The sequence below is a fragment of the Scyliorhinus canicula genome, chromosome 7, assembly GCF_902713615.1.
Source record: "Scyliorhinus canicula chromosome 7, sScyCan1.1, whole genome shotgun sequence".
Lineage (NCBI taxonomy): Eukaryota > Metazoa > Chordata > Chondrichthyes > Carcharhiniformes > Scyliorhinidae > Scyliorhinus > Scyliorhinus canicula.
The window spans coordinates 21,332,613-21,358,690 of NC_052152.1; the positions used below are offsets into that span (position 1 = coordinate 21,332,613).

The 26,078-nt window shown below is 48.5% G+C and overlaps 1 protein-coding gene across 1 annotated transcript in view; it reads right to left on the reverse strand.

Moving 5' to 3' along the window:
* The window catches only part of kcnj6 (potassium inwardly rectifying channel subfamily J member 6), a 141,327-nt gene that overhangs the window by 12,396 nt on the left and 102,853 nt on the right, over positions 1–26,078 (reverse strand). Inside the window, exon 2 of the mRNA XM_038801495.1 lies at positions 19,109–20,029. Coding sequence (XP_038657423.1) covers positions 19,109–20,012 — 904 coding nt within the window. The 5' untranslated portion in view covers positions 20,013–20,029. The remainder of the gene's footprint in view (positions 1–19,108; positions 20,030–26,078) is intronic.

The following is a 26,078-nucleotide window of genomic DNA, read 5'->3' on the forward strand; positions in this document are numbered from 1 at the left end:
GGTGGTGTGCTCTTTCCGGGAGCCGGTGCAGACTGGATGGGCCGCATGGCCTCCTTCTGCACTGTAAATTCTATGATAAGAGAGCAAACAATTGCAGTATGGCGTTGGCATTCTCCCAATGTCTTTCTTGTGTCCCTGTAGTGCTGCTGACCATTCAAGACCTACCACTGAATATTGGAAAGCCAGACTTTTTCTGTTTGATTTTGAGCCGTGGGTGCTTAGATCCAATGTCGTGCTACAGTTCTAAAGGCCGGAGTGACGGTGCATAAAACATTTGCACTGGTTTTCTGTGGCTTATGCTGCCAATTGGCAACTCATCAATCCGTGCTCGACCTTTTCAGAGTTTAAGTGGTTTATATCTGCTCACTTATGTTGAAACAAGTTTATTATCAGAGTGATTTATTGGCACCCATGCCAAGCTACTGACTATTGCGACATAGCTTTATTAATATTTTTCACTGCTATTAGATGGCAGTTTGTTATAACTATAATAAGCTTTGATGACAACCTTTCATTTAATAATAAAAATAATCTTTATTAATGTCACAAGTAGGCTTACATTAACACTGCAATGAAGTTACTGTGAAAATCCCCTAGTCGCCACACTCCGGCGCCTGTTCAGGTACACAGAGGGAGAATTCTGAATGTCCAATTCACCCAACAAGCATGTCTTTCGGGACTTATGAGAGGAAACCGGAGCACCCGGAGGACACCCACGCAGACACGGGTAGAACGTGCAGACTCTGCACGGACAGTGACCCAAGCTGGGAACTATCGTTACTGTTGTCAGCTATGTTCATTCTGATTTTATACATGCAAATGGCTTTGAGTTTCTAAGTAAAAGTGACTGGAGATTGGATGACACCTAGGGAGTCCCCTTGTCTCCCTTTTATCCCTGCATCCCGCGTTCATACTAATGGAAACAAGATAAATGTCTCCTGTCACTGTCAACTCTTGGGGGCATTATGGGAAAGAGGATTGTTGATTCTCAGAAACCCCTCTAATTCAACACAACTTGGCAGTGAATTGATAAAACCAAAATACTGTGGATGCTGGAAACCTGAACTAGAAACAGAAAATGCTGGAAGCACTCAGCAGTGTGGTGATATGCCTATGGGCTATATCATAGTTGGATTGTGTGTGACCTCCAACCAGCAGGTGGCGGTACAGACACATAATGCATTCCACAGACCAAAGTCATGTGACCCGTGAATCCGATATTAGAGGAACACATCAGACCTCCTTCAGAAGCAGATTGAAAGGGTAATAAGACATATATGTGAATTGTCAGTGCTAGGTGCAAGTTCCAGAGGAATAGTTAGCAGACTCCATGATAATGTGCTCTGTATCAGATTGCTATCTTACCACACGACTCTCAATAAAAGATTCAGGTTTGGACAAGTCGAAGTGTTTGGTGAGTTCCTTCGTGAAGTACAAAGGACCAAACAAGTAGCTCATCAGACTAGAAGATGTTAGAGACTTAATAGATTTTTAAAGAGAAATGGAAAGGATGGTAGAGAAATGACCAAAGAGTAAGATCTATGACAGTGCGAAGGGCAGGAGGTATTAAATGACACAAGGGGCAATGGTGAAGGTTCATTTGCCGGTATTTATGGTGCCGAACTGTGCATAAATAGAAGTTTCATCGCATGGCTTTTCCCTATGCCACAGCCAATAGTCGGCCAACATATCCAGCCTTATGAGGGAACTAAGTGTAATATCTCAAAATTTGCAGATGACGCAAAGCTGGGTGGGAGGGTGAGTTGTGAGGAGGATGCTGAGATCTTTCAGTGTGATTTGGACAGGCTGAGTGAGTGGGCAAATGCATGGCTGATGCAGTATAATTTGGTCCTCCAGCTTCGTATTTCTTGGCGGTGTGCTGTTCACTGGTGGCAGCATTCAGTATTGCCACTGCTTGTTAATGGGATTTCCCATTGACATCACCCCACACCACCAAGAAACCCATGGGCCGGGGTGCGTTGCCGTCAGGAACAGAGAATTCCAATGACTGGAGAATTAGAAGGAGGTAGATATAAACATATGAAAAAAATGAAAATGAAAATGAAAATCACTTATTGTCACGAGTAGGCTTCAATGAAGTTACTGTGAAAAGCCCCTAGTCGCCACATTCCGACACCTGTCCGGGGAGGCTGGTACGGGAATCGAACCATGCTGCTGGCCTGCTTTAAAAGCCAGCGATTTAGCTGAGTGAGCTAAATCATATTGAATGCATGGAGCTTTGGCGTGAAAATTGGGGCGATGCTGACACCATTGATGTTATGACGCAATTGAAAATAAAACGTGGTTTTAAACACTTACCAGAAGCAGCCATTATGTGTAAAAGATATGGAAACAGGCACCTACTGAGGCAATGTCCAGCATGGAGAAAAATGTTCACAAAGTGCAAAATGTCGCCGATAGAAACAAAAAGTTATAAAAATGATTTTGCAACAGTAACAAAAGATAACTGGGCAGTTTCTTTGCTGAGACATGAATCACTCATCAATGTTAAATTAGACACAGGAGCAAGAGCAAACCTCATTAGCATCAGTGATATTGAAGCTATGAAATTAAATCCCAGAATATTAAACAATATTAAACAAGCCCGTCTTCTTGAAGGACTATAATGATCATAAAATTGACACATTTGGCATATGTAAGCTCGATGTCCAAGTAAAAGATAAAGTTTGCAAAGTCAAATTCTCCATAGTAGTTAAAGATCATGAGTTGCTGCTAGGTGTTGAAGCGTGTGAAGCACTGGAACTGGTAAAATGAGTGGATAGCACTGACTGAGCACTAAGCACACACAGTGGTGGAGTCCATTGTGTAGGTTTTTTCAGAAACGTTTGGTGTTTTGGTGTTTTGCCTTTGGTGTTTTGCCTTTCATCTACAAGATTCAATTAAAAAATGAAGCTCAACCAGTGATACATGCGTCGAGAAGAGTTCCAGCACCATAACATGTCCGTCTAAAAGCTGAATTAGACAGGATGACACAAATTAGTGCGATAAAAAAGATCAAAGAGCCGACAGATTGGGTTAATTTGATGATGTGCGTTAAAAAACAAAATAATGATCTCAGGATATGCATGGATCCTAAAGATTTCAATGCAAACATAAAAAGGGAACACTATCTGATACCTAAGCGAGAGGAGATCACAAGTGAAATGTCTGGTGCGACATATTTCAGCAAACGTGATACTTCGCAAGGGTTCTGGCAACTCAAGTTAGATGAGGAAAGTACCAAGTATTGTACGTTCAATACTCCATTTAGTAGATATTGCTTTCTTCTTTTGCATAATCTCAGCCTCAGAAATATTTCACAGAGCGATGGAACACATTGTTGAAGGCATTCAGGGTGTATATGTAGATTACATCATCATTTAGAGTTCCACACAAGACGAACACAATGAAAGGCTAACAAGGGTATTGCAGACTTCCGGTTGCGGCTATGACTAGCTAAGTCGCACACTTGGAAGCTCCTGCGACAAAGGTGTTTTCGGGCCAACTGGAGGGCCCCAAAGGTGCAGTAAAGACGAATCCCGGTGGGGGAAGGTCCCCTGAGGAGAACTAGACCGATTTTATGGTCGGTACCCGGAGTGGGGCGGCAAGAAAAACGGCAGCAGCTCCCCAAAAAAAGCGGGGGAAGAAAATCAAAATGGCGGCCGGCGGCGTACCGGAGGAATGGAAGAAATGGGCGGAGGAGCAGCAGGCCGCTCTCCTCCGTTTTTTCACGGAACTGAAAGTGGAGCTCTTAGAGTCCATGAACGCGACGACCACCAGGTTGATGGGAGCCCAGGCGACCCAAGAGGCGTCGATCAGAGAGCTGCAGCAGGAGATGACCGCAAGGGAGGAGGAGGCCACAGTCATCGGGGCAAAGGTGGAGGTGCACGAGGCACTCCACATGAAGTGGCAGAGCCGCTTCGAGGAGCTGGACACTCGGATGAGGCGGAAAAATTTGAGGATCCTGGGCCTGGAAGAAGGCCTGGAGGGGTCGGATCTCCCGAGATATGTGGCGGAGATGTTGAGCTCCCTGATGGGGGAAGGGGCCGGTCCGGCGCCCCTGGAACTGGAAGAGGCATACCGGGTCATGGCCAGGAGGCCTAGGGCAAACGAGCCCCCGAGGGCGGTGCTGGTGCGGTTCCAGCGGCTAAGTGATCGAGAGAAAGTCCTGAGGTGGGCAAAAAGGGAGAAAAGCAGCAAGTGGCAGAACTCGACGGTAAGGCTGTACCAGGACTGGAGTGCGGAGGTGGCAAAGCGGCGGGCCCGGTTCAACCGGACAAAGGCGGTGCTACACGCGAAAAAGATCAAATTTGGAATGCTGCAGCCGGCGCGCTTGTGGGTCACCTACAAGGACCAACATCATTATTTCGAGTCCCCAGAGGAGGCCTGGACCTTTGTACAAGAGGAAAAGTTGGACACGAACTAAAACCTGGGAGCACCGGCGGTCGTAACCGCCTGGGGACTCTTGATTGAGCAAGTGGCCCTTTTTTCTTTTTCAGGCCAGGTCGGAACTGGGTAACAGTTTCGTGGATTGTTTGGGGTGTTTTTTCTCGAACGTTTGACTTTTCTGAATATCTTGAAGGTTTCGAGTTGTTGGGTGTTTCTGTATATTTGAACTGTTGAAATCTCTATTGTGGGTCGTTGGCTTCTTATGGGGTGTTTCTACCCGTTTCCAATTTCCCTTAGTTATTTACCCCTTTTACCCTTTTCCTTTGGGTGCTTGTTTTATGTTCTTTCTTTCTTTTCTGGTTATGGTTATCTGCGGTTATTTATACTGTTTGATGGAGGGTGATGGTTGAGCACACTGTTAGTTGATAGCTAGTTAATTATTTTGTTATTTAAGTATGTAGTTAAGTATTTATGTATTTAGTTGCCATTGGGTATTTATATCGTTAAGTTGGGGAGACGGGACGGGGGGGAGTGGGCTGATTATGCGGGTCTTTCTCTGGGGTTTTAAGGGGATCTTTCACGGGCGCAGATGGGGCGAACCGGGAGGAGTCGGAATGTGGCAGGAGCAGCCGGGTCAGCGGAGACCAGCTGACTCTCGGGAGTACGATGTTGGGTACATCGCGGCTAGGAGGGGTCCTAGCCAGGGGGGGGGGGGGCGGGGGAAAGGGGGGGGGGGTTTAAGGGGGGACACCGGGTTGCTGCTGGAAAGACCAGGGACGAGAAGGGGAGAGCCGGGGGGGGCGGGGCCATCGCTATGGGAAGCGGGTCAGAAAAGGAGGGATGACCCGGGGCGAGCAAGGGACAAGACATGGCTAATCGACAGGGAGTAGGGACGGGTCGCTCAGCGATCCGATTGATCACGTGGAACGTAAGGGGGCTGAATGGGCCGGTTAAAAGATCAAGGGTCTTCTCGCACCTGAAGGGACTGAAGGCTGATGTAGCAATGCTGCAGGAGACTCATTTGAGGGTAGCAGATCAGGTCCGCCTGAGAAGGGGGTGGGTGGGACAGGTGTTCCACTCAGGCTTGGATATCAAGAACCGGGGGGGTGGCGATTTTGGTGGGAAAGAGGGTGCCGTTTGTGGCGGCAGAGGTGGTGGCAGATAAGGAGGGCAGGTATGTGATGGCGAGGGGTAGGTTGCAGGGAGAGAATGTGGTACTGGTAAATGTGTATGCCCCGAACTGGGACGACGCGGGTTTTATGAGGCGCCTGCTGGGCCTCATCCCGGGACTGGAGGCAGGGGGCCTGATCATGGGAGGGGACTTTAATACGGTGTTAGACCCTGGGCTGGATAGATCGAGTTCCAGGACGAATAGGAGGCCGGCAGCGGCAGAGGTGTTAAGGGGGTTCATGGAGCAGATGGGAGGGGTAGACCCATGGAGATTTGGTAGGCCGAGGGCGAGGGAGTATTCTTTTTTCTCCCACGTCCACAGAGTGTACTCTAGGATAGATTTTTTCGTATTGAACAGGGGGCTGATACCGAGAGTGCAGGACACGGAGTACTCGGCCATTGCGATATCGGACCATGCACCACATTGGGTGGACGTGGAAATGGGGGAGGCGCGGGATCAACGCCCGTTGTGGCGCCTGGATGTAGGGCTGTTGGCGGACGAAGAGGTGTGCAGAAGGGTGAGAACGGGCATTGAGAACTATCTGGGTACGAATGACACAGGTGAGGTGCAGGTGGGGACGGTCTGGGAGGCCTTGAAAGCAGTGATTAGAGGAGAGCTGATCTCCATAAGGGCACACAGAGAGAGGAAGGAGAGGCAGGAAAGGGAGAGGCTGGTGGGGGAGCTCCTAGAAGTAGATAGGAAATATGCGGCGGCACCAGAGGAGGGGCTATTAAGGGAGCGGCATAGCTTGCAGGCCAGGTTCGACCTACTGACCACTAGGAAGGCGGAAACGCAGTGGAGAAGGGCGCAGGGTGCGGCGTATGAGTACGGGGAAAAGGCGAGCAGGATGCTGGCACACCAGCTTCGTAAGCGAGATGCAGCCAGAGAGATTGGGGGAGTGAGAGAGAGGGGTGGGGACGTAGTGCAGAAGGGGCAAGAGGTGAATAGGGTCTTTAGGGACTTCTATAGGGAATTGTATAGGTCTGAACCGCCGAAGAGGAGAGGGGGAATGAAGAACTTTCTCGACAAATTGAGGTTCCCAAAGGTACAGGAGGAGCTGGTAGAAGGGTTGGGGGCGCCGATAGAGCTGCAGGAGCTAATTAAAGGGATAGGCCAGATGCAGGCGGGGAAGGCGCCGGGGCCGGATGGGTTCCCGGTGGAGTTTTACAGGAAATTTGTGGACTTGGTGGGTCCAGTGCTGGTGAGAGCCTTTAATGAGGCGCGCGAGGGGGGGGGTTCTGCCCCCAACAATGTCGCAGGCCCTGATCTCCTTGATTTTGAAGCGGGACAAGGACCCGGTACAGTGCGGGTCCTACAGGCCCATCTCCCTCCTAAATGTTGACGCCAAGCTGTTAGCAAAGGTCCTGGCAACCAGGATAGAGGACTGTGTGCCAGGGGTAATCCATGAAGACCAGACGGGGTTCGTGAAGGGACGCCAACTTAACACAAATGTCCGGAGATTGTTAAACGTGATCATGATGCCAGCAGTGGAGGGGGAGGCGGAGATAGTGGTAGCGCTGGATGCGGAGAAGGCATTTGACAGGGTGGAGTGGGAATACTTGTGGGAGACGTTGGAAAGGTTTGGGTTTGGGGAGGGATTTATCAAGTGGGTAAAACTGCTCTATTCAGCTCCGATGGCGAGTGTGGTAACAAACGGGAGGAGGTCAGAATATTTTGGGCTCCATCGAGCAGGGATGTCCCCTATCCCCCTTACTCTTTGCATTAGCGATTGAGCCTTTGGCGATGGCACTGAGGGGTTCAGGGGGGTGGAGAGGACTGACAAGGGGAGGGGAGGAACATCGGGTCTCGCTCTATGCGGATGATTTGTTGTTGTATGTGGCAGACCCGGAGGGGGGAATGCCGGAGGTAATGGGGATACTAGCGGAGTTCGGGGACTTTTCGGGGTATAAATTAAATCTGGGGAAAAGTGAGGTCTTTGTAATACACCCGGGAGACCAGGGGGAGGGAATTGGGAGGCTCCCCTTCAAAAGAGCAGTTAAAAGTTTTAGGTACTTGGGGGTGCAGGTGGCAAAGAACTGGGGGACCCTCCACAAGTTGAACTTTTCCAGACTGGTGGAACAGATGGAGGAGGAGTTTAAGAGGTGGGACATGGTGCCGCTGTCGCTGGCAGGGAGGGTGCAGTCAGTTAAAATGACGGTCCTCCCGAGGTTCTTGTTTTTGTTCCAGTGTCTGCCCATCTACCTCCCCAGGGCCTTTTTCAAGAAGGTAACGAGTAGTATCATGGGGTATGTGTGGGCACATGGCACCCCTAGAGTTAGAAGGGTCTTTTTGGAGCGGAGTAGGGATAGTGGAGGGCTGGCGTTACCCAACCTTTCAGGATATTACTGGGCGGCAAATACATCGATGGTACGAAAGTGGATGATGGAAGGGGAGGGGGCAGCCTGGAAGCGCATGGAGAGGGCGTCCTGCGGCAACATAAGCTTAGGGGCACTGGTAACGGCACCATGGCCGCTCCCTCCCACGAGGTATACCACGAGCCCGGTGGTGGCGGCCACCCTCAAGATCTGGGGGCAGTGGAGGCGACACAGGGGGGAAGTGGGAGGTCTGATAGGGGCACCATTAAGAGGGAACCACAGATTTGCACCGGGAAATACAGGAGGGGGATTGCAGAGCTGGCAGAGGGCGGGTATTAGACAACTGAGGGACTTGTTTATAGAGGGGAGGTTTGCGAGCTTGGGAGAGCTGGAGGAGAAATTTGGGCTCCCCCCGGGGAACACGTTCAGGTACCTCCAAGTGAAGGCATTTGCCAGACGACAGGTAGAGGGGTTCCCCGCGCTTCCCGATAGGGGGGCGAGTGATAGGGTGCTATCAGGGGTCTGGGTCGGGGAGGGGAAGATCTCGGACATCTATAAGATTATGCAGGAGGTGGAGGAGGTACCAGTAGTGGAGCTGAAAGATAAGTGGGAGTTAGAGCTGGGGGAATAGATAGAGGACGGGACATGGGCAGACGCCCTGGAGAGGGTCAATTCGTCGTCGTCATGTGCGAGACTAAGTCTCATTCAATTTAAGGTACTGCATAGAGCCCACATGACGGGGACAAGGATGAGTCGGTTTTTCGGGGGTGAAGACAGGTGTATTAGATGTTCGGGAAGCCCTGCGAATCATGCACATATGTTTTGGGCATGTCCGGCACTGGAGGAGTTCTGGAAGGGGGTGGCAGGGACGGTGTCGAGAGTGGTGGGGTCCAGGGTCAAGCCAGGATGGGGACTTGCGATCTTCGGGGTTGGGGTGGAGCCGGGGGTACAGGAGGCGAGGGAGGCTGGAATATTAGCCTTTGCGTCCTTGGTGGCTCGGAGGAGGATCTTGATTCAGTGGAGGGACGAAAGGCCTCCAAGTGTTAACACCTGGTTAAACGACATGGCAAACTTCATCCAATTGGAAAGGATCAAATTCGCCCTGAGAGGGTCGGTGCAGGGGTTTCTCAGGCGATGGCAACCCTTCCTGGACCTCTTAGATCAGAGATAGAAACTGAGGTCGTGACAGCAGCAACCCGGGAGGGGAGGGGAGGGCGGGAGGGAGGGGGGGGGGGGAGGGGGGGGGGGGGGGGGGAGAGGAGGGACAACAACGAAGGAAGTACGGTAGCGGTGGTGGCACGGGCAAGGCCTGCCCGAGGACACTGCCAGAAATGATAAGTTGGTCTGACTGTCGGTTCGCCGGCGGGGGGGGGGGGGGGGGGGGGGGGGACGGCGAGTAGGGGGTGGGGGGGACTTTTTGTTAAGTAGGGGGGTTTGACTCTGTTTTGATATAATTTAAATTTAAATGTAGGGGGGGTTAAAATGTTTGTAATTTGAAAAATTTCTTCAATAAAAATTATTTTAAAAAAACAAAAAAACAAGGGTATTGCAGAATGTCAAGGAAAATGGGCTACGTCTCAGCAAGGCCAAATGTCAGTTTGCTGTGAAGGACATAACCTTCCCAGAAGACAGGATGTCTGCTCAAGGAATGAAGCCTGATGACATGAAGATCCAAGCTAAGTCTCGACCAACAGACAAAAAAGGAAGTACTGAGAGTACTAGGCATGATTCATTTCACTGGTAAATTTATTCCAAACCTCTCAACGAATTTTTTCCAAACCTCTCAACGAAGACAGCTTAGAGAAGTCCTGAAAAAGTGAATAACTTCACTTGGACAAACAAACAGGAACAAGAGGGGAATCACATTAAAAACAACTCTAACATCTCCAGTTCTAATATTTTTCAATCCAACAAAAAAATACCCAAGATTTGAACAGGTGCATTGGAGGATGGTCTAGGTGCAGTTTTGCTGCAATAAGAAAATGGTAGTGATTGGAAACCAGTAGCTCATGCTTCCAGATTGATGACAGAATCCGAATGCTTAAAATATAAAAAAATGTCTAGGGTTATAATAATATAATAATCTTTTATTGTCACAAGTAGGCTTCAATGGAGTTACTGTGAAAAGCCCCTAGTCGCCACATTCCGGTCGGTGCCTGGATAAGGATGTTGGAGATGGAGGTTGAGAGGTGATCTGATAGAGGTCTACAAGATTATGAGTGGCATGGGCAGAGTGGATAGTCAGATGCTCTTTCCAAGGGTAGGAGAGTCAAGTACTCGGGGACATAGGTTTAAGGTGCGTGGGGAAAAGTTTAGAACAGATGTGCGAGACACGCTTTTTTACACAGAGGGTGGTAAATATATGGAACGTGCTGCTTGGGGAGGTAGTGGGAGCAGGTATGATTGGGGCATTTAAGGGACATCTAGACAAATATATGAATAGAGTGGGAATGAGAGGATACAGACTCTAAATGCAGACGGTTTTAGTTTTTGGCAGGTACCATGGTCAGCACAGTCTTGGAAGGACGAAGGGCCTGTTCCTGTGCTGTATTGTTGTTTGTTCTGAGTTAACCAGCTGTGGAATATGTTATCCCTTGAAAAAGATTTATTTTAGCTTCAACTGGGCCAAGGCTTATGCATTCCGTATAATAGAGTCTTATGTGTAAGTCCAGGATAATTTACTTATTTCAGCCTGACATATACATTTGACTGTTTTCAAACACTGCAACATGTTTCTATTCAGTCTTCCATCTGCAGTGAAAATCAATGTTGCCTTTCTTTTATTCATATATTAATGCCCTGGAATCACTCAGGCCACCTTTACTCTGAACACATTTTAATGTATTTGGATATTCTTGGCATATGGTGACCAAAATTGCATTTGAGAAGTGAACTGCAGCTTGTCAGTGAAACATGCTCTAATTTGGAGTTCTATGTCTTCCAAAACGGTCCCAATACTGTTCCCACCACCCAAAGCACCCACGTCTGAAACAATGGTTAAAATCAGCCAAAAAAAGCGATAACCATTTCCATTGGAGAAGGTGGCTGCCTCTGTTTTTAATGTTCCATACATTTTGGGCAGAAAAAGTTGTTACTCAATAGTTTGCACCTTGTTAAAATCTCTAGCTAGTTTCAGGTTACAGTTTACACTACACCCAGTAAATAGCACCTCATTTAAATTGTAATTACCCGTCTCCGCTTCATCTGCTCTTATGTATTACATAGAATTACATAGAACATACAGTGCAGAAGGGGGCCATTCGGCCCATCGAGTCTGCACCGACCCACTTAAGCCCTCGCTTCCACCCTATCCACGTAGCCCAGTCACTAAGGGCAATTTATCATGGCCAATCCACCTAACCGTTCACGTCTTTGGACTGTGGGAGGAAACAGGAGCACCCGGAGGAAACCCACGCACACACAGGGAGAAAATGCCCAGACAGTGACCCAGCGGGGAATCGAAACTGGGACCCTGGCGCTGTGAAGCCACAGTGCTATCCACTTGTGCTACCGTGCTGCCCCTGTAACCTCACATGTAGTGTGAGGTTACAAGCCAACAGTGATTTGCTACAGTCTTGTTCCACAGTAATATCACTAGCCCTCTAAAGGATCCAACGCAGATAATGGGCAAAACACATTAACATCAATGGACCCACAGTCCATTGTAGTGGAGGTTGTAACTTCGTTGATAACTTCTTAATACTGACCGAATGACTTGGGTATGATCAGCGATTACAGTCAAATGCTTTTTATTTTCAGACTCCACCAGAGTTTCAGCCTGTTTCTTGAATGCCTTTGTTTTTGAATGGTTATAGGCAAAGGCCTTTCGAGCTCATGCAGCTCTCCTCAAGAGCAACTTTCAGCCACCTGGTGGGTAAAGTCACCGATGGTGGAGCAACATTGGAACCCTATGAGATCCGCTTTGATACACGTTTGAATATTCTTCTCTTTACTGTTGTCATATGCCTTCAGGCCATCTGCACAGTGTGTCTACTTACACACCAGAACTGATGGAAAGATTGTAGAATCATAGAATCCCTACTGTGCAGAAGGAGGCCATTTGGCCCATCGTGTCTGCACGGACCCTCTGAAAAGGCACCCTACCTAGGCCCAATCCCGCAGATTGTAGCCACTCACTGGTAATTTTCCCTCATTTATCCTTCGGTTCTTTTGCCAATCACCTTCAGCCTTGTCCTCTGTTTTTTAATTTTTCCGGCAATAGAAACAGGTTTTCTCTGCCCACTCTGCCTACGCCCCTCACTATTTTGAACATTCAAGGTGCACCTGCAATTGGAAATGAAAACCTGACCCAGTTAGAGCGCAGCTTGAACGGATTCAAAACATTAACTGTCTCACTCTCCACAGATACTGCCAGACCCGCCGAGATTTTCCAGGCCTTTCCGTTTTTTACCTTACATCATATTAGAGCACAGCTTGCGTTGGCTAGAATTCAGTTGCAGATGAAGCAGCTTGAGATAGAAAGAGATAGAGGAAAGTAAAAGAACAAGAATTGAAATGAAATGAAAAAAATGAAAATCGCTTATTTTCACGAGTGGGCTTCAATGAAGTTACTGTGAAAAGTCCCTAGTCGCCACATTCCGGCGCCTGTTCGGGGAGGCTGGTACAGGAATTGAATTGTGCTGCTGGCCTGCCTTGGTCTGCTTTAAAAGCCAGCGATTTAGCCCAGTGTGCTAAACCAGAATTGTGAAGGCTTCAATTTGAGCTCCAGAGAGACAAGGTAGCAAGAGATGAAAGAGATAAGGAAAGACCGAGAGCTTCAAACAGGGCAGAAAATCAGGCAGTGTGATCTGGCGAAAGGAAAGCTGAGTGACGGCTGAAAGATATCAGTGCCGGAATTCTCCACCGTCCGCTGCGGGTAGGTACTCTGCTCCCGGAAGTAGCGCACTGCTACCTGCAGGTTTCCCGGCAGTGTGGGGTGGCTTCTACGGGAATTCCCACTGACAGTGGCAGGAGAAGGGAATCCCGCCGCCAGTGAACAGAGCGAAAAGTGTGAGGTGATACACTCTGGAAGGAGCAATGTGACAAGGAAGTATTCAATGAATGGCCTGACACTGGGAAGTTCTGAGGAACAAAGGGACCTCAGTGTGTTTGCCCATAGACCTCTGAAGGCAGAAGGGCAGGTTAATAGGGTGGTGAAGAAGACATATGGGACATTTGCCTTTATCAATCGAGGCATAGATTACAAAAGCAGGGAGGTCATGTTGGAGTTGTTTAGAACTTTGGAGGGGCCACAGCTGGAGTACTGTGTGCAATTCTGGTCGCCACATTATAGAAAGGATATGATTGCACTGGAGTGGGTGCAGAGGAGATTCACCAGCATGTTGCCTGGGATGGAGCATTTAAGTTATGAAGAGACGTTGGATAGGCTTGGGTTGTTTTCACTGGGTAAAAAGACTGAGGGGTGACTTGATCGAGGTGTACAGGATTATGAGTGGCATGGACTGGGTGGATAGAGAGCAGCTGTTTCCCTTAGTTGAAGGGTCAGTTATGAGGGGTGACAAGTTCAAGGTGAGGGGCAGGAGGTTTAGGTGGGATTTAAGGAAAAACATTTTTACCCAGAGGGTGGTGACGGTCTGGAATGTACTGCCTGGGAGGGTGGTAGACACAGGTTGCCTCACATCCTTTAAAAAGTACCTCTGAGCACTTGGCATGTCATAACATTCAAGGCTATGGGCCAAGTGCTGGCAAATGGGATTAGGTAGGCAGAACAGGGGCAGGATTCTCTGTCGGTGGGTTGCTCCGTTATGTCGGTGCCCGGGGGTTTCCCGATGGTGTGGGGCTGCCCCACAATGGGAAACCCCATTGACCGGCTGGCATAACGGAGATCCCGCTGGCGGGTTGAGACAGAAATGTGGCGCGGCGGGATGGAGAATCCAGCCCCAGGTGTTTTTCATATTTCGGTGCAGACTCGATGGGCTGTATTCTATAGCATTCTGTGATTCTGTCAGCATTTGTATGAGGTTGGAATGGTGACATAGAAATTGATACGCAAATGTGACAACGCCCAGCTCGTCTGTCATCTGTGACCCTGAGAGTCGCATAATATAACAATAAAGGTGTTGTTGACTAATCAGAGTAATCAATCGCTTATCAATTAGTCTACAAGAAATCCAGGCATGAGGTGAGGAGTTTAAAACCTGCAGAGGTTTGAGAACTATTGACCGAAGTCACCTGTTCCTCCCAAGAATTTCCCATGAAACACATTTACTGTATATTGTTTACTGAAAGAAATCTACCTTATTTGCATTTGAATGAATCAGAACTGCTCCCACAATCTCCCTAGAATATTCCATTGATGTGCTCCCTGTAAATGTGATTCTGCAGATTAGTTTGAATTGAACTCGCTTCAGGCGCTGGTTGTTCCTGGAGTTTGGCTGCTCTGGACAAGGTAAAACAGCTCATTACAGTCTGCAACATGTAGTATCTTTAGAATCCCAAAGAACTTTGATATTACTTCTGAAACCTTCTCTTTTCCAATGTGAGCATGTTCAATTTTACATAATTACTTAACATAATCCAATCCTTCCATTTCCCCCCATCATCCCAGTTGCCTACTTTTGTAACCTTTCAATAGCTGCAATATCCATTTGTGTACCATGGCAACCAGCGTTATACACACTGTATTCTAGGTGTGGTCACACCAATAAACCATAAACTGAAAGAATTACCTTGATACTCGGGCTTGATATTCATATTAATGTTCATATTAATGTTAATGCATCCCAACATCTGACCTGCTTGAGCCTATATCACCAATTTTCAATTTACCGTCAATTAGGAGCCCCAGATTTCTTTCATTTTAATAATAATAATCTTTATTATTGTCACCAGTAGGCTAACATTAACACTGCAATGACGTTACTGTGAAAATCCCTGAGTTGCGACACTCTGGTACTTTGAGGGAGAATTCAGAATGTCCAATTCACCTAACAAGCACCTCTCTTGGGACTTGTGGGAGGAAACCGGAGCACCCGGAGGAAACCCACGCAGACACGGGGAGAACGTGCAGACTCGGCACAGACAGTGACCCAAGCCGTGAATCAAACCCACGTCCCGGATGCTGTGAAGCAACAGTGCTAGCCCCCGTGCGTCATGTATTGTTCTACACACCAACATCTTTCCATTTAAATTATAGTCAGTTCCTGGATTTTTTTCATCCTCTTGTGAAGGACTTTACATTTTCTACTTTGCCAGCAGTCCACCCAGATTTCAAAACCCTCCGGTGCCCTGCACTATTCAGCTTTATAATTTACCATCTTCATTAGCTTTGTATCAACTTCAAGGCTAGCTCTAGATTATTTTGAAATATTGATCCGTGCATATCAATGGACAATGGGATGTTCAGATTCAATATTGGGTCAGATTTGAACTTGCTCAAAACCCTCCCACTTGCCCAGTGTTAAAATTGGACCCACTGAATCCGATTGCTGAACCGTTGATGTGATGTAAGGGGACAGAAATATAAAATAGTCATTGATAAATCGCTTGGAGAACACATCTTTCCCCAAGCCTTGATTATAAAATTCTAATCATCATTTTATTTTCTCTTTGTCACACCTCATCTCTTCCAGCTGTCCAACCTTCTCAGAAATCTGTTTGCCTCCAACTCTGGCCTCTGTCACATCCGCAATTTCTTTCACCCCACCACTGTGCCTTCAGCTGTCTGGAGTGGACCTTGGGCTGATGTTTCCCCCGCCCGCCACTGATAGTGGACTTCCTGGTGCAAAGGAAAATCCAGCCTCTGGGAAGAAACAGGTTTCCTGCTGGCAGCATCATAAAGGTTTGTGCCTCGTGTCAGCGGGAGGATGCGAATAGATCAAATTGACCCATTTGCATCTTATTAATGGGCTGGGCACTGGATTCTCCACACCTCCACGATTCTCCAGCCCTCTGGGCTGGGATTCACGTGGGCATGGATTGGTACAAGTATTTCCCAGCATGACCCTGGTGCTGTGGACTTCCCGGTGGGCCAAGGGAGTAAGTTCCCTCAAAAGGGTAGGTGCCCCCAAAATCCATCAGAGGGCACACCTCCCCATAATGCAATTTTGTCCACCCCACCCCCCAGCCCCCCCACAAGACCCTGCACAAGTGACCTTCACTAGAGACCCCCACCAGAGAGCCCCCACTAGGACCCCCCACTAGATCTCCCACCAGAGACCCCCCATTAGATACACCACACTAGAGACACCCCCACATCACACTCCACCATGTCAGAGACCCTCATAACAGAGATTCTGAAAATTCCCTCAGATCCTTTGATCTGCAAGGCTTTTATGCACTTAAAAGAGTAAAAGCATTTATTGGGCTGCAATTGACAACTTCAAGACAGCCAGATGTAATTTCCTTTCACATTTGAATGAATCTCAAGGAGCCTGGTTTGAACTTGACCACAATTTTTATAAACATCTAGGAGTTAAGTGCTTTCGCTTTCTCTTTTTCTCAGCAGAAAGCACTTAACTGCTTGTGGTGTGGTCAAGAGTTGTTGATTATAGATAGATGTTTATAAACATTGTGGCTATTTCCATGTCAGGGTTCTTAAGATGGGGGTTCTCTGTTATGGGGGGTCTCTGTTATGGGGAGGTCTCTGTTATAAGGGGGTCTTTGTTATGGGGGTCTCTGCTGTGGAGGGGTTTGGGTCATTCTCATGCGTGCATTCTGTGGTGGGTGGGTTACCAGCAATTACCATAATGGGGGTGTGGATTTGTGGTGCAAGGGAAGGGGGGGAGGGGGCCAGTCGCTGGACCTCACTATCGGGCCACCCACCCAAAATGGTTGCCCCAGCAGGATTCAGGATGGAATCCCTCACGATCTCCACCATGGCAAGGGACAGTGAATCACCTCTGGGCGCCACTCCCAGTAGGAGCGTAAGCCAGAGGTGATTCAGCTCCGGCTGGTGAACATACCCTCCCAAATGGGGAATCCTGCCCCTTATATTCTGGGAGTCTGTCCACTTCTCTTCTTTAAAATGCTTCTTAAAATTGACCTCTTTGACCAAGGTTTTGGTCCTCCATCCTTAAATCCTAAAATCTCCTTTTGTCCTAACTGGGGACATGTAAAATACTTTGGAATGTTTTTTCTCTCCGAGTACTGCTCTCTACTGTCAGAGTGGGTTAGCCTACCCATCATTTGCTATTCTCTAGACTCAGATCCTGCTCCAAAATTTATGTGAACCCTGAAAAATGTCAACTGTAAGCATAATTAATTTCGCCTTCACCTCTGTCTTGTTTTTATGATGGACGGCAACCGACTTTTGCTGTTGAAAGAATTTTATTGATAACATATTTTCCTGACATGAACACACATCTGCAGTACATCCGAAGCCGTATCCTGACCATCTCTAGCATGTGCTATTTGACCTTTAACTCCCCCCAGGTCAGGTGATGTATGTAGTATCAAGTGTACCATATAGTATCTAATACTGGAGTCCACAATCAGCTATCATCATGATAATTTCCGAGAAATGCTGACTGATTTTCTGAATTTATTGTTCCGATTTAAATTTTCAGCACATTGAACGTGGGGCGTGATCTTCCGGCCGTTCATGCTGGTGTGATTGTTCAGTCCTGCTGACGGCGAACCCCCGCCATAGTTTCCTGGCAGCGTGTTTGGTTCCAATGGGCAATCCCATGGACAGTAGCGGCTCCCGTCGCTGCGAAACACGTTGTAGGGAGGCCAGAGAATCTCACCCAGAGTTAATGTTTCAAGTCTTCTTCAGTTCCAAAGAAGAGTCATATTGCAGTTGAAATGTTGGGCAGCACGGTAGCACAATGGGTAGCCAGTTGCTTCACAGCTCCAGGGTCCCAGGTTCAATTCCCGGCTTGGGTCGCTGTCTGTGCGGAGTCTGCACGTTCTACCCGTGTCTGTGTGGGTTTCCTCCGGGAGCTACGGTTTCCTCCCACAGTCCAAAGATGTGCAGGTTAAGTGGATTGGCCAAGATCAATTGCCCCTTAGTGGTCAGAAGGTTAGGTGGGGTTACTGGCAAAGACTGTGGGCCTAAATAGGGTGTTCTTTCCAAGGGCTGGTGCAGACTCAATGGGCCGAATGGCCTCCTTCTGCATTGTAAATTCTATTCTATTTAACTTTGTTTCTCGCACCACAGATGCTGCCGGACTGGCTGAGATTTTCCAGCACTTTCTGTTTTTTGGTGATTCAGCGACATGAGCTCAAATTGCACAGCAGCTGGGAAATTTAAATTCAGTGGAGTAAATCCAGAGTAAAAGGTTAGTATCAGTCAGGGCGATCATGAAGACACCGGATTGCTGCAAAAAAAAATCCCATTTGGTTCACCAATGTCCTTTGCGGAAGGAAATCCGCCGTCCTTACCCAGCCGTCCTTACCCAGCTTGCCCTAAATGCGAATCCAGATCCACTGAAATGGGATTGCCTTCTGAAATGGCCTAGCAAGCCACTCAGTTATATTCAAGTGTGCGTGTTAGGGGGTGGTGCGGGGGGGGGGGGGGGGGGGGGGGGGGGGGAGGTTAGGGAATGGTGGGGGGGGGGGGGGGGGGGGGGAGGTTTAGGGAATGGTGGTGGGGGGAGGGGGAGGTTGGGGGATGGTGGGGTGGGGGGGATGGTGGGGTGGGGGGGGGATGGTGGGGTGGGGGATGGTTGGGGGATGGTGGGGGGGAGGTGGAGGGTGTGCAGGTTTTGCCACCTCCTTCTTGAAAAGAATTAGAGATGGGCTATAAATATTGGCCAAGCAGCAACTTCCACATCCTGTGAATGATTTTTTAAAAATGAAGTGAGATAGAAAGAGCCAAATGCCAATGGGGGAGATCCAAATGTGCCTTCAATTGTTAAATGCGCACTTGCCATAAGCCCTACCGAACTCCCATGTGCTATATTTCACTGTCTATTGCCATTTTCAGAATTATTTTTTATATAAACTTAAAGTGCCCAATTCTTTTTTTTCTCCCAATTAAGGATGAATTTGGCGTGGCCAATTCACCTAACCTGCACATCTTTGGGTTGTGGGGGTGAGACCCATGCAGACACGGGGCGAATGTGCAAACTCCACACGGATAGTGACCCGGGGCCGGGATTGAACTCGGATCCTCGGCGCCGTGAGGCAGCAGTGCTAACCACTGCACCACCGTGCCATTTACCATTTTCAGAATTAGATCACTGACACAATCCCTGTCGATTTCTGTCAAAGGAAGATTGAAGAGAGCAGAATAATGGATTAGACACTATTACTGAAGTAAATTTCTTACCTGTTGCCTCCACCATTCCTTCAAGGATTACTACAATCTCCACTTCTTCTTTAGCCAACTGGGCTTTAGAAGTTTCCCAGAATGGACTCTGCTGGTTGATCTCGTGGCTGATTATTAGCGGTGAAACTAAGAAGAGCCGGTCATCCCCCGTGTGGTAGCCAACGTTTATATCTGTTTGATTGAGTGGGATGAACTCTCCTTCCTTGGTTTGCCTTGATTTGATCAACTTTGCACGAATTGAAGCCTCGACGATGTGGGAACTCCTCAGATCCCCAACCCGGAACATTAGGCACAACTTCCCGTCGCGTACGGAGATCACTGCATGTGTGGAGAAGACCAATGTTTCGGCCCTCTTATTGGGCTGCGATATTTTCACAAACATGCAACCAACCATGAAAGCATTGACTATTGATCCCAGGACAGACTGGACTAGCAGTAAAATGATGCCTTCCGGACACTTGTCTGTGATAAATCTGTACCCATATCCAATGGTGGTTTCAGTCTCGATGGAGAAGAGAAACGCTGAGACAAAGCCATTGAGATTGTGAACGCAGGGCACCCATGAAGCATCCCCTATGTGGTTCAGGTCCCCTCGTATGTAAGCAATAATCCACCAGATCATTCCAAAGAAAAGCCAAGTGGTAGTATAGACCATGACAAAAATGAGTAGATTTAGCCTCCATTTTAAGTCCACTAATGTAGTGAAGATATCGGTTAGGTAACGGTACCGCTCTCTGACATTTCCCTGGTGGACGTTACACTTTCCGTCCTTTCGCACATACCTCTGGATGCTCTTTTTGACTGGATGATTGCCCATGGTTATTTGTTTTGGAACATCCTCTCGCACTTGTTTTGGCAGCCTTGGCTGCCGTGTGGTCATAGAACTCTCGATGTCCTGATCCATGGAAATTGATCATCAGTCTAGTCAGAAAGAGACAGATTTCATGAAAGTTATTTGATGTTCGACGTGAGAAAATATATTGTTCAATGTCAGAGTAATCTTACACGGTGCCTCAGATTGACATTCATACATTTTACAGGATTATATAGATCATCTTAGCTTGGATATCCAGAGAGGTCCTACACTCTCCTTATTATAGTCTTGATGGTATGAAAGCAATCTTTGAAAAATTCCAATGGTTTTTGCCTCCGCTGCTTAATCTGGAAATCCATTCCATCGGTCTGTGTCAACAAGGACTTTGTGATATTAGGATCAAAGAGTGGTGGGAAGAAGGAGTTTCAATTTGCATGGCTTACTGGCACCAGAACTTTGGGAAGGAGAAGGTTGTTTTGTTGGGATGCGCTCCACTTAAACTGGGCTTGTATGAGTGGTGCAGCCAGTTGTATAACTAGGGGTGTGGTCGGGGATTGATCTAACAGAGGTGGGGTGGGTGGAAGGCTCAGATGAAGGTAAATTTAGAAATCCAAACAGAAAAGGTTAAGACAAACAGAAAAGGTTAAGACAAAGAACAACAAAGAACAAAGAAAGGTACAGCACAGGAACAGGCCCTTCGGCCCTCCAAGCCTGCGCCGACCTTACTGCCCGTCTAAACTAAAATCTTCTACACTTCCTGGGTCCGTATCCCTCTATTACCATCCTATTCATGTATTTGTCAAGATGCCCCTTAAACGTCACTATCATCCCTGCTTCCACCACCTCGAGTTCCAGGCACCCACTACCCTCTATGTAAAAAACTTGCCTTGTAGGAAGTGACAAAGTTAATTGATGAGGGAAGGGCTGTAGATGTCATATACATGGACTTTAGTAAGGCGTTTGATAAGGTTTCCCATGGCAGGTTGATGGAAAAAGTGAAGTCGTATGGGGTTCAGGGTGTACTAGCTAGATGGATAAAGAACTGGCTGGGCAACAGGAGACAGAGAGTAGTGGTGGAAGGGAGTGTCTCAAAATGGAGAAGGGTGACTAGTGGTGTTCCACAGGGATCCGTGCTCGGACCACTGTTGTTTGTGATCTACATAAATGACCTGGAGGAAGGTATAGGTGGTCTGATTAGCAAGTTTGCAGATGATACTAAGATTGGTGGAGTTGCAGATAGCGAGGAGGACTGTCAGAGAATACAACAAAATATAGATAGATTGGAGAGTTGGGCAGAGAAATGGCAGACGGAGTTCAATCCAGGCAAATGCGAGGTGATGCATTTTGGAAGATCAAATTCAAGAGCGGACTATATGGTCAATGGAAGGGTCTTGGGGAAAATTGATGTACAGAGAGATCTGGGAGTTCAGGTCCATTGTACCCTGAAGGTGGCAACGCAGGTTGATAGAGTGGTCAAGAAGGCATACAGCATGCTTGCCTTCATCGGACGGGGTATTGAGTACAAGAGTTGGCAGGTCATGTTACAGTTGTATCGGACTTTGGTTCGGCCACATTTGGAATACTGCGTTCAGTTCTGGTCGCCACATTACCAGAAGGATGTGGATGCCTTGGAGAGGGTGCAGAGGAGGTTCACCAGGATGTTGCCTGGTATGGAGGGTGCTAGCTATGAAGAAAGGTTGAGTAGATTAGGATTGTTTTCGTTGGAAAGACGGAGGTTGAGGGGGGACCTGATTAAGGTCTACAAAATTATGAGAGGTATTGTCAGCAACAAGCTTTTCCCAAGAGTGGGGGTGTCAGTTACAAGGGGTCACGATTTCAAGGTGAGAGGGGGAAAGTTTAAGGGAGATGTGCGTGGAAAGTTTTTTATGCAGAGGGTGGTGGGTGCCTGGAACGCTTTACCAGCGGAGGTGGTAGAGGCGGGCACGATAGCATAAGTTAAGAAGCATCTAGACAGGTATATGAATGGGCGGGAACAGAGGGAAGTAGACCTTGGAAAATAGGAGACAGGTTTAGATAAAGGATCTGGATCGGCGCAGGCTGGGAGGGCCGAAGGGCCTGTTCCTGTGCTGTAATTTTCTTTGTTCTTTGTTCTACATCTCCTCTAAATCTTGCCCCTTGCACCTTAAACCTATGCCCCCTAGTAATTGACCCCTCTACCAATAGTAGGACAGGAAGGGACAGAACGTTGAACAGTAATAATGCAACAATGAATATGGCCCATGCAAGTGACTGCAGCAGGAAAAAAATATATAACGTTAAACATCCTTTATCTGAATGCATTTGCAAGAAGATAGATGAACTAGTGGCACAAACACAGATAAATGGTTTATGCCTACTGGCCATTACAGAAACATAGTTACCTAGAAACAAAGCAAATAGGAGCAGGAGGAGGCTATTCGGCTCTTCAAGCCTGTTCCGCCATTCATTATGATCATGGCTGATCATCCAGCTCAATAGCCTGATCCTACCTTCTCTCCCCTCCCCTATCTCCTTTGACCCCCATAACCCTAAGTGCTATATTTAACCTTCTTGAAATCATACAATGTTTTAGCCTCAACAGCCTTCTGCGGTACTGAATTCCACAGGCCGACCACTCTCTGGGTAAAGAAATCTCTCCTCAACTCAGGCCGAAATGTTCTACCGCGTATCCTCAGACTGTGACCCAATGTTCTGGACATCTCCACCACCAGAAACATCCTTCTTGCATCTACAACGCGATCAATGTTGGGAAATAAATAATCAAGGGTACACAACCTTTTGAAAAGACAAACAGAGTGGAAAAGAAGAAATGGTCCTGATAGGAGGACGTGACACGAGGACATTAATGAGAAAGGATCTTGGCTCAGAAGATCAGGTAGTAGAATCAGCACGTATGGAGACGGGGAATAGCAAAGATCAGAAACTGTTTGTGCGAGTAGTCCATAGTCCCCCTCCCAAACAGTAGGTATACTTCGGACAGAGCATTAAGCAAGAAACCATTGCAGCTTATAGCAAAGGAAGGAAATGCAATAATTGTGGTGGACTTTAATCTTCATGGGGACTGGACCAACCAAATTGACAAATAATGAATTAGCAGCAAGTTTTTGTGAGTTTCCTGGAAGAATATGCGGTGGACTCAGAAATAGTGGGCAGCTGACAAAAGTGAGGAACTTGACCTAATTAATAATAACATAAGAAAAATAATGGAGAAACTTAAGGGACTAAAATCTGACAAATCCTTAAAATCCTGGGGTTCTAAAAAGAGGTGATACGCTGCTTATCATTTTCCCAAATTCCCTAGATTCTAGAGTGTCCCCAGTGGACTGGAAGTTGCAAAATGTAACAATGCTATTAAAGAAAGGGGGCAGAGAGAGGACAAGGAACGTGGGGGGGGGGGGGGGGGGGGAGGGTTCTCTGTTATGGGGGGATTCCCCTGTTATGGGGGGGGGGGTTCTCGTGGTGGGGAGGTACCTGTGCTGGTCTGCTGGGGTGGGGGCTGGTTGGGGGTCTGGATGAGGGGCTGGAGGAAGGTGTGGGCAGGATTTGAATTGTGAGGGGGGGGGGGGAGGGAGGGGAGGGGACCCTCTAATGGACTTTCGGGGTACCTACCTTAAATACTTACCCCTTTTGCCCACCACGAGGTTCATCGCGTCAGGGCCATGCCGGCAAATACCTAAAGCAATCTACGCCCATGTGAATCCCAGCCCAGAGGACCAGAGAATCATGGAGGCATAGAGAATCCGGTGCCCAGCCCAATAAGAGGATACAAATGGGTCACAATGATCCCTTTGTATTCTTTCGGGACTTGTGGGGGGAAACCGGAACACCCGGAGGAAACCCACGCAGACACGGGGAGAACGTACAGACAGTGACCCAAGCCCAGAATCGAACCTGGGACCCAGGCGCTGTGAGGCAACAGTACCAGAAACCCTGGGAGTCCCCTGCCCATCTTACTTCCCGCTTCCAGAGGCTTGCACGTCTCAAGTTCAATGGACAGAACAGGGTGTTACTAAAACACCACTGACAGCTGAAATTAGACTGGGGCCTCCTCGGTCCCGTCCCTCCAGAGGACACTCGCCATGGGCATCTCAGCATCAGGGCATTGTAGACAGCTGGCTGCCTCCACTTCAGATGTGAATCCTGGGGACACACCAAGCTGTAGTGTGCAGGTTTGTAAGATTAAGAAAGTATAGGTGCACACCGTGGGCAAGGGTGAAGTTGGGCACTATGGGTTTCAGAACACTGTCACCTGTCTAACTTTGATCCATGACCGTGGAAAATATAATTAATGCTCACCACTTTAAGATAGAATCATAGAATTTACAGTGCAGAAGGAGGTCATTCAGCCCATCGACTCTGCACCGGCCCTTGGAAAGAGCACCCAAGCCCACACCTCCACCCATCCCCACAACCCAGTAACCCCACCCAATCTATTTGGACACTAAGGGCAATTTATCATGGCCAATCCACCTAACCCGCACATCTTTGGACTGTGGGAGGAAACCGGAGCACCCGGAGGAAACCCACGCAGACACGGGGAGAACGTGCAGACTCCGCCCAGACAGTGACCCAAGCCGGGAATCGAACCTGGAATCGTGGAGCTGTGAATCAACTGTGCTAACCACTACCGTGCCGCCCCAGATACTTCTTAATGGAATGGCACTACTCACTACTGGGACACATCTAGTCTCACTGGGCCCTCATGCCCTCCAAGTGATGAGGTCTTCTTAGTGCAACTGTTTCATTCTAAGTGACAGGACTCAGTCATGACGCAGGGAGTCCCAGATCCTCACCCCAAATCTCCCTCCAGAGCATAAGGGTAGAAGAATGTGCGGGCTCACCCTCACTCTGATATAAGCCAGGGAGTGTAGCATGCTGCCAGCAGACAGGGGTCAGACATTAGCCTATCCCTGAGGAGAATCACCGACCTTTCCTCATTGTCAGTCATAATCCCCCTCCAGCAGGCACTCGTGGACTCCCCATCTCCCTGAATAGTGAGTTGTTGCCCTTCCTCTGCTCCCTGATTGCATGGGGTGATGACATCCCAAGGGGGCACCCAGTTGTTCACCCAACTAGTCCTCCTCCAGGAACCATGAAACAATGGGGGCATCGCTAATCCTCACCCCCGCCTGGCCTCCATTCCTGGCCTGCTCTGCAGGCTCCACCTCAGTGCCCTCCTGCACTTCCTTCTCACCGTGAATGCGTGCCGCTCCTCCAAGTCCTCACCCGCTTGCAGAGCAAGATTGTGGAGGGCGCAGCAACAACCACAATGTGGGAGACCCTCTGGGGGCTATACTGCAGGGCGCCACCAGTCCTGTCATAGCAGCGGAATCTTCAGATGTCCGATGCACCGCTTGATTACTGAACAGGTCACAGTGTGTGCCAAGTTGTATTGGTTCCCTGCAGCTGTCTGGCACCACCAGCACCACCTGAGGGGAAAGCCCTAGTCCCCGAGGAGCAATCCCTGTAACCTGGGGAGTCCCTCAAAAAGTCCAGGGATCTGGGTCTGGCCAAGGATGATGCTGTCATGTACGCTCCCAGAAAGTGGGCACACACGTGCGTTATTCGCCTCCCATGGTCACAGATCAGCTGCACATTGAGGGAGCGGGACCCCTTCCTGTTTATGAAGGGGCTCCCTGATGCCATGGGTGCAGAGAGCCTCTTGGGTGCAGTCAATTTCCCCTCACACATTTTACAAACCTGCAATCTGCCAAAACCCCGGAGATTGCTCATCCTGTCTGGCCTGAGCCTGGTTGAAATGAATTTAGTCACTCGCCTTTGCATCAGCGCATCTGTGAACTCGTGTATACATTAGGGGAAGGTGCCTGTGAGATGTCACACAGGTCCTCATGGAGCCCAGGAAAGACCCAGGGATGGGTGTCATCCTCTGCCACGTGCCACCACTCCGTAAGGACACGACAAGATGCCGCACCATCTCCTTGGTGAGACAGGACCTCCGGCGGCAAATGCTATCTGTGAACTCCATGAAGGAGGTGGCTAGCTTCTGGGGGCAGCTTCATTGCCTTTCAGCTACCTCCATGGCTGGTGCGACCTCTGGCCCCTGATCCTGGTCTATATTTTGGGGCTCCATCATCAGCGGCACAGCACATTGTTGCTGCTTTCTCCCCTCCAGTACTGTGATTAAGATCACTGCGA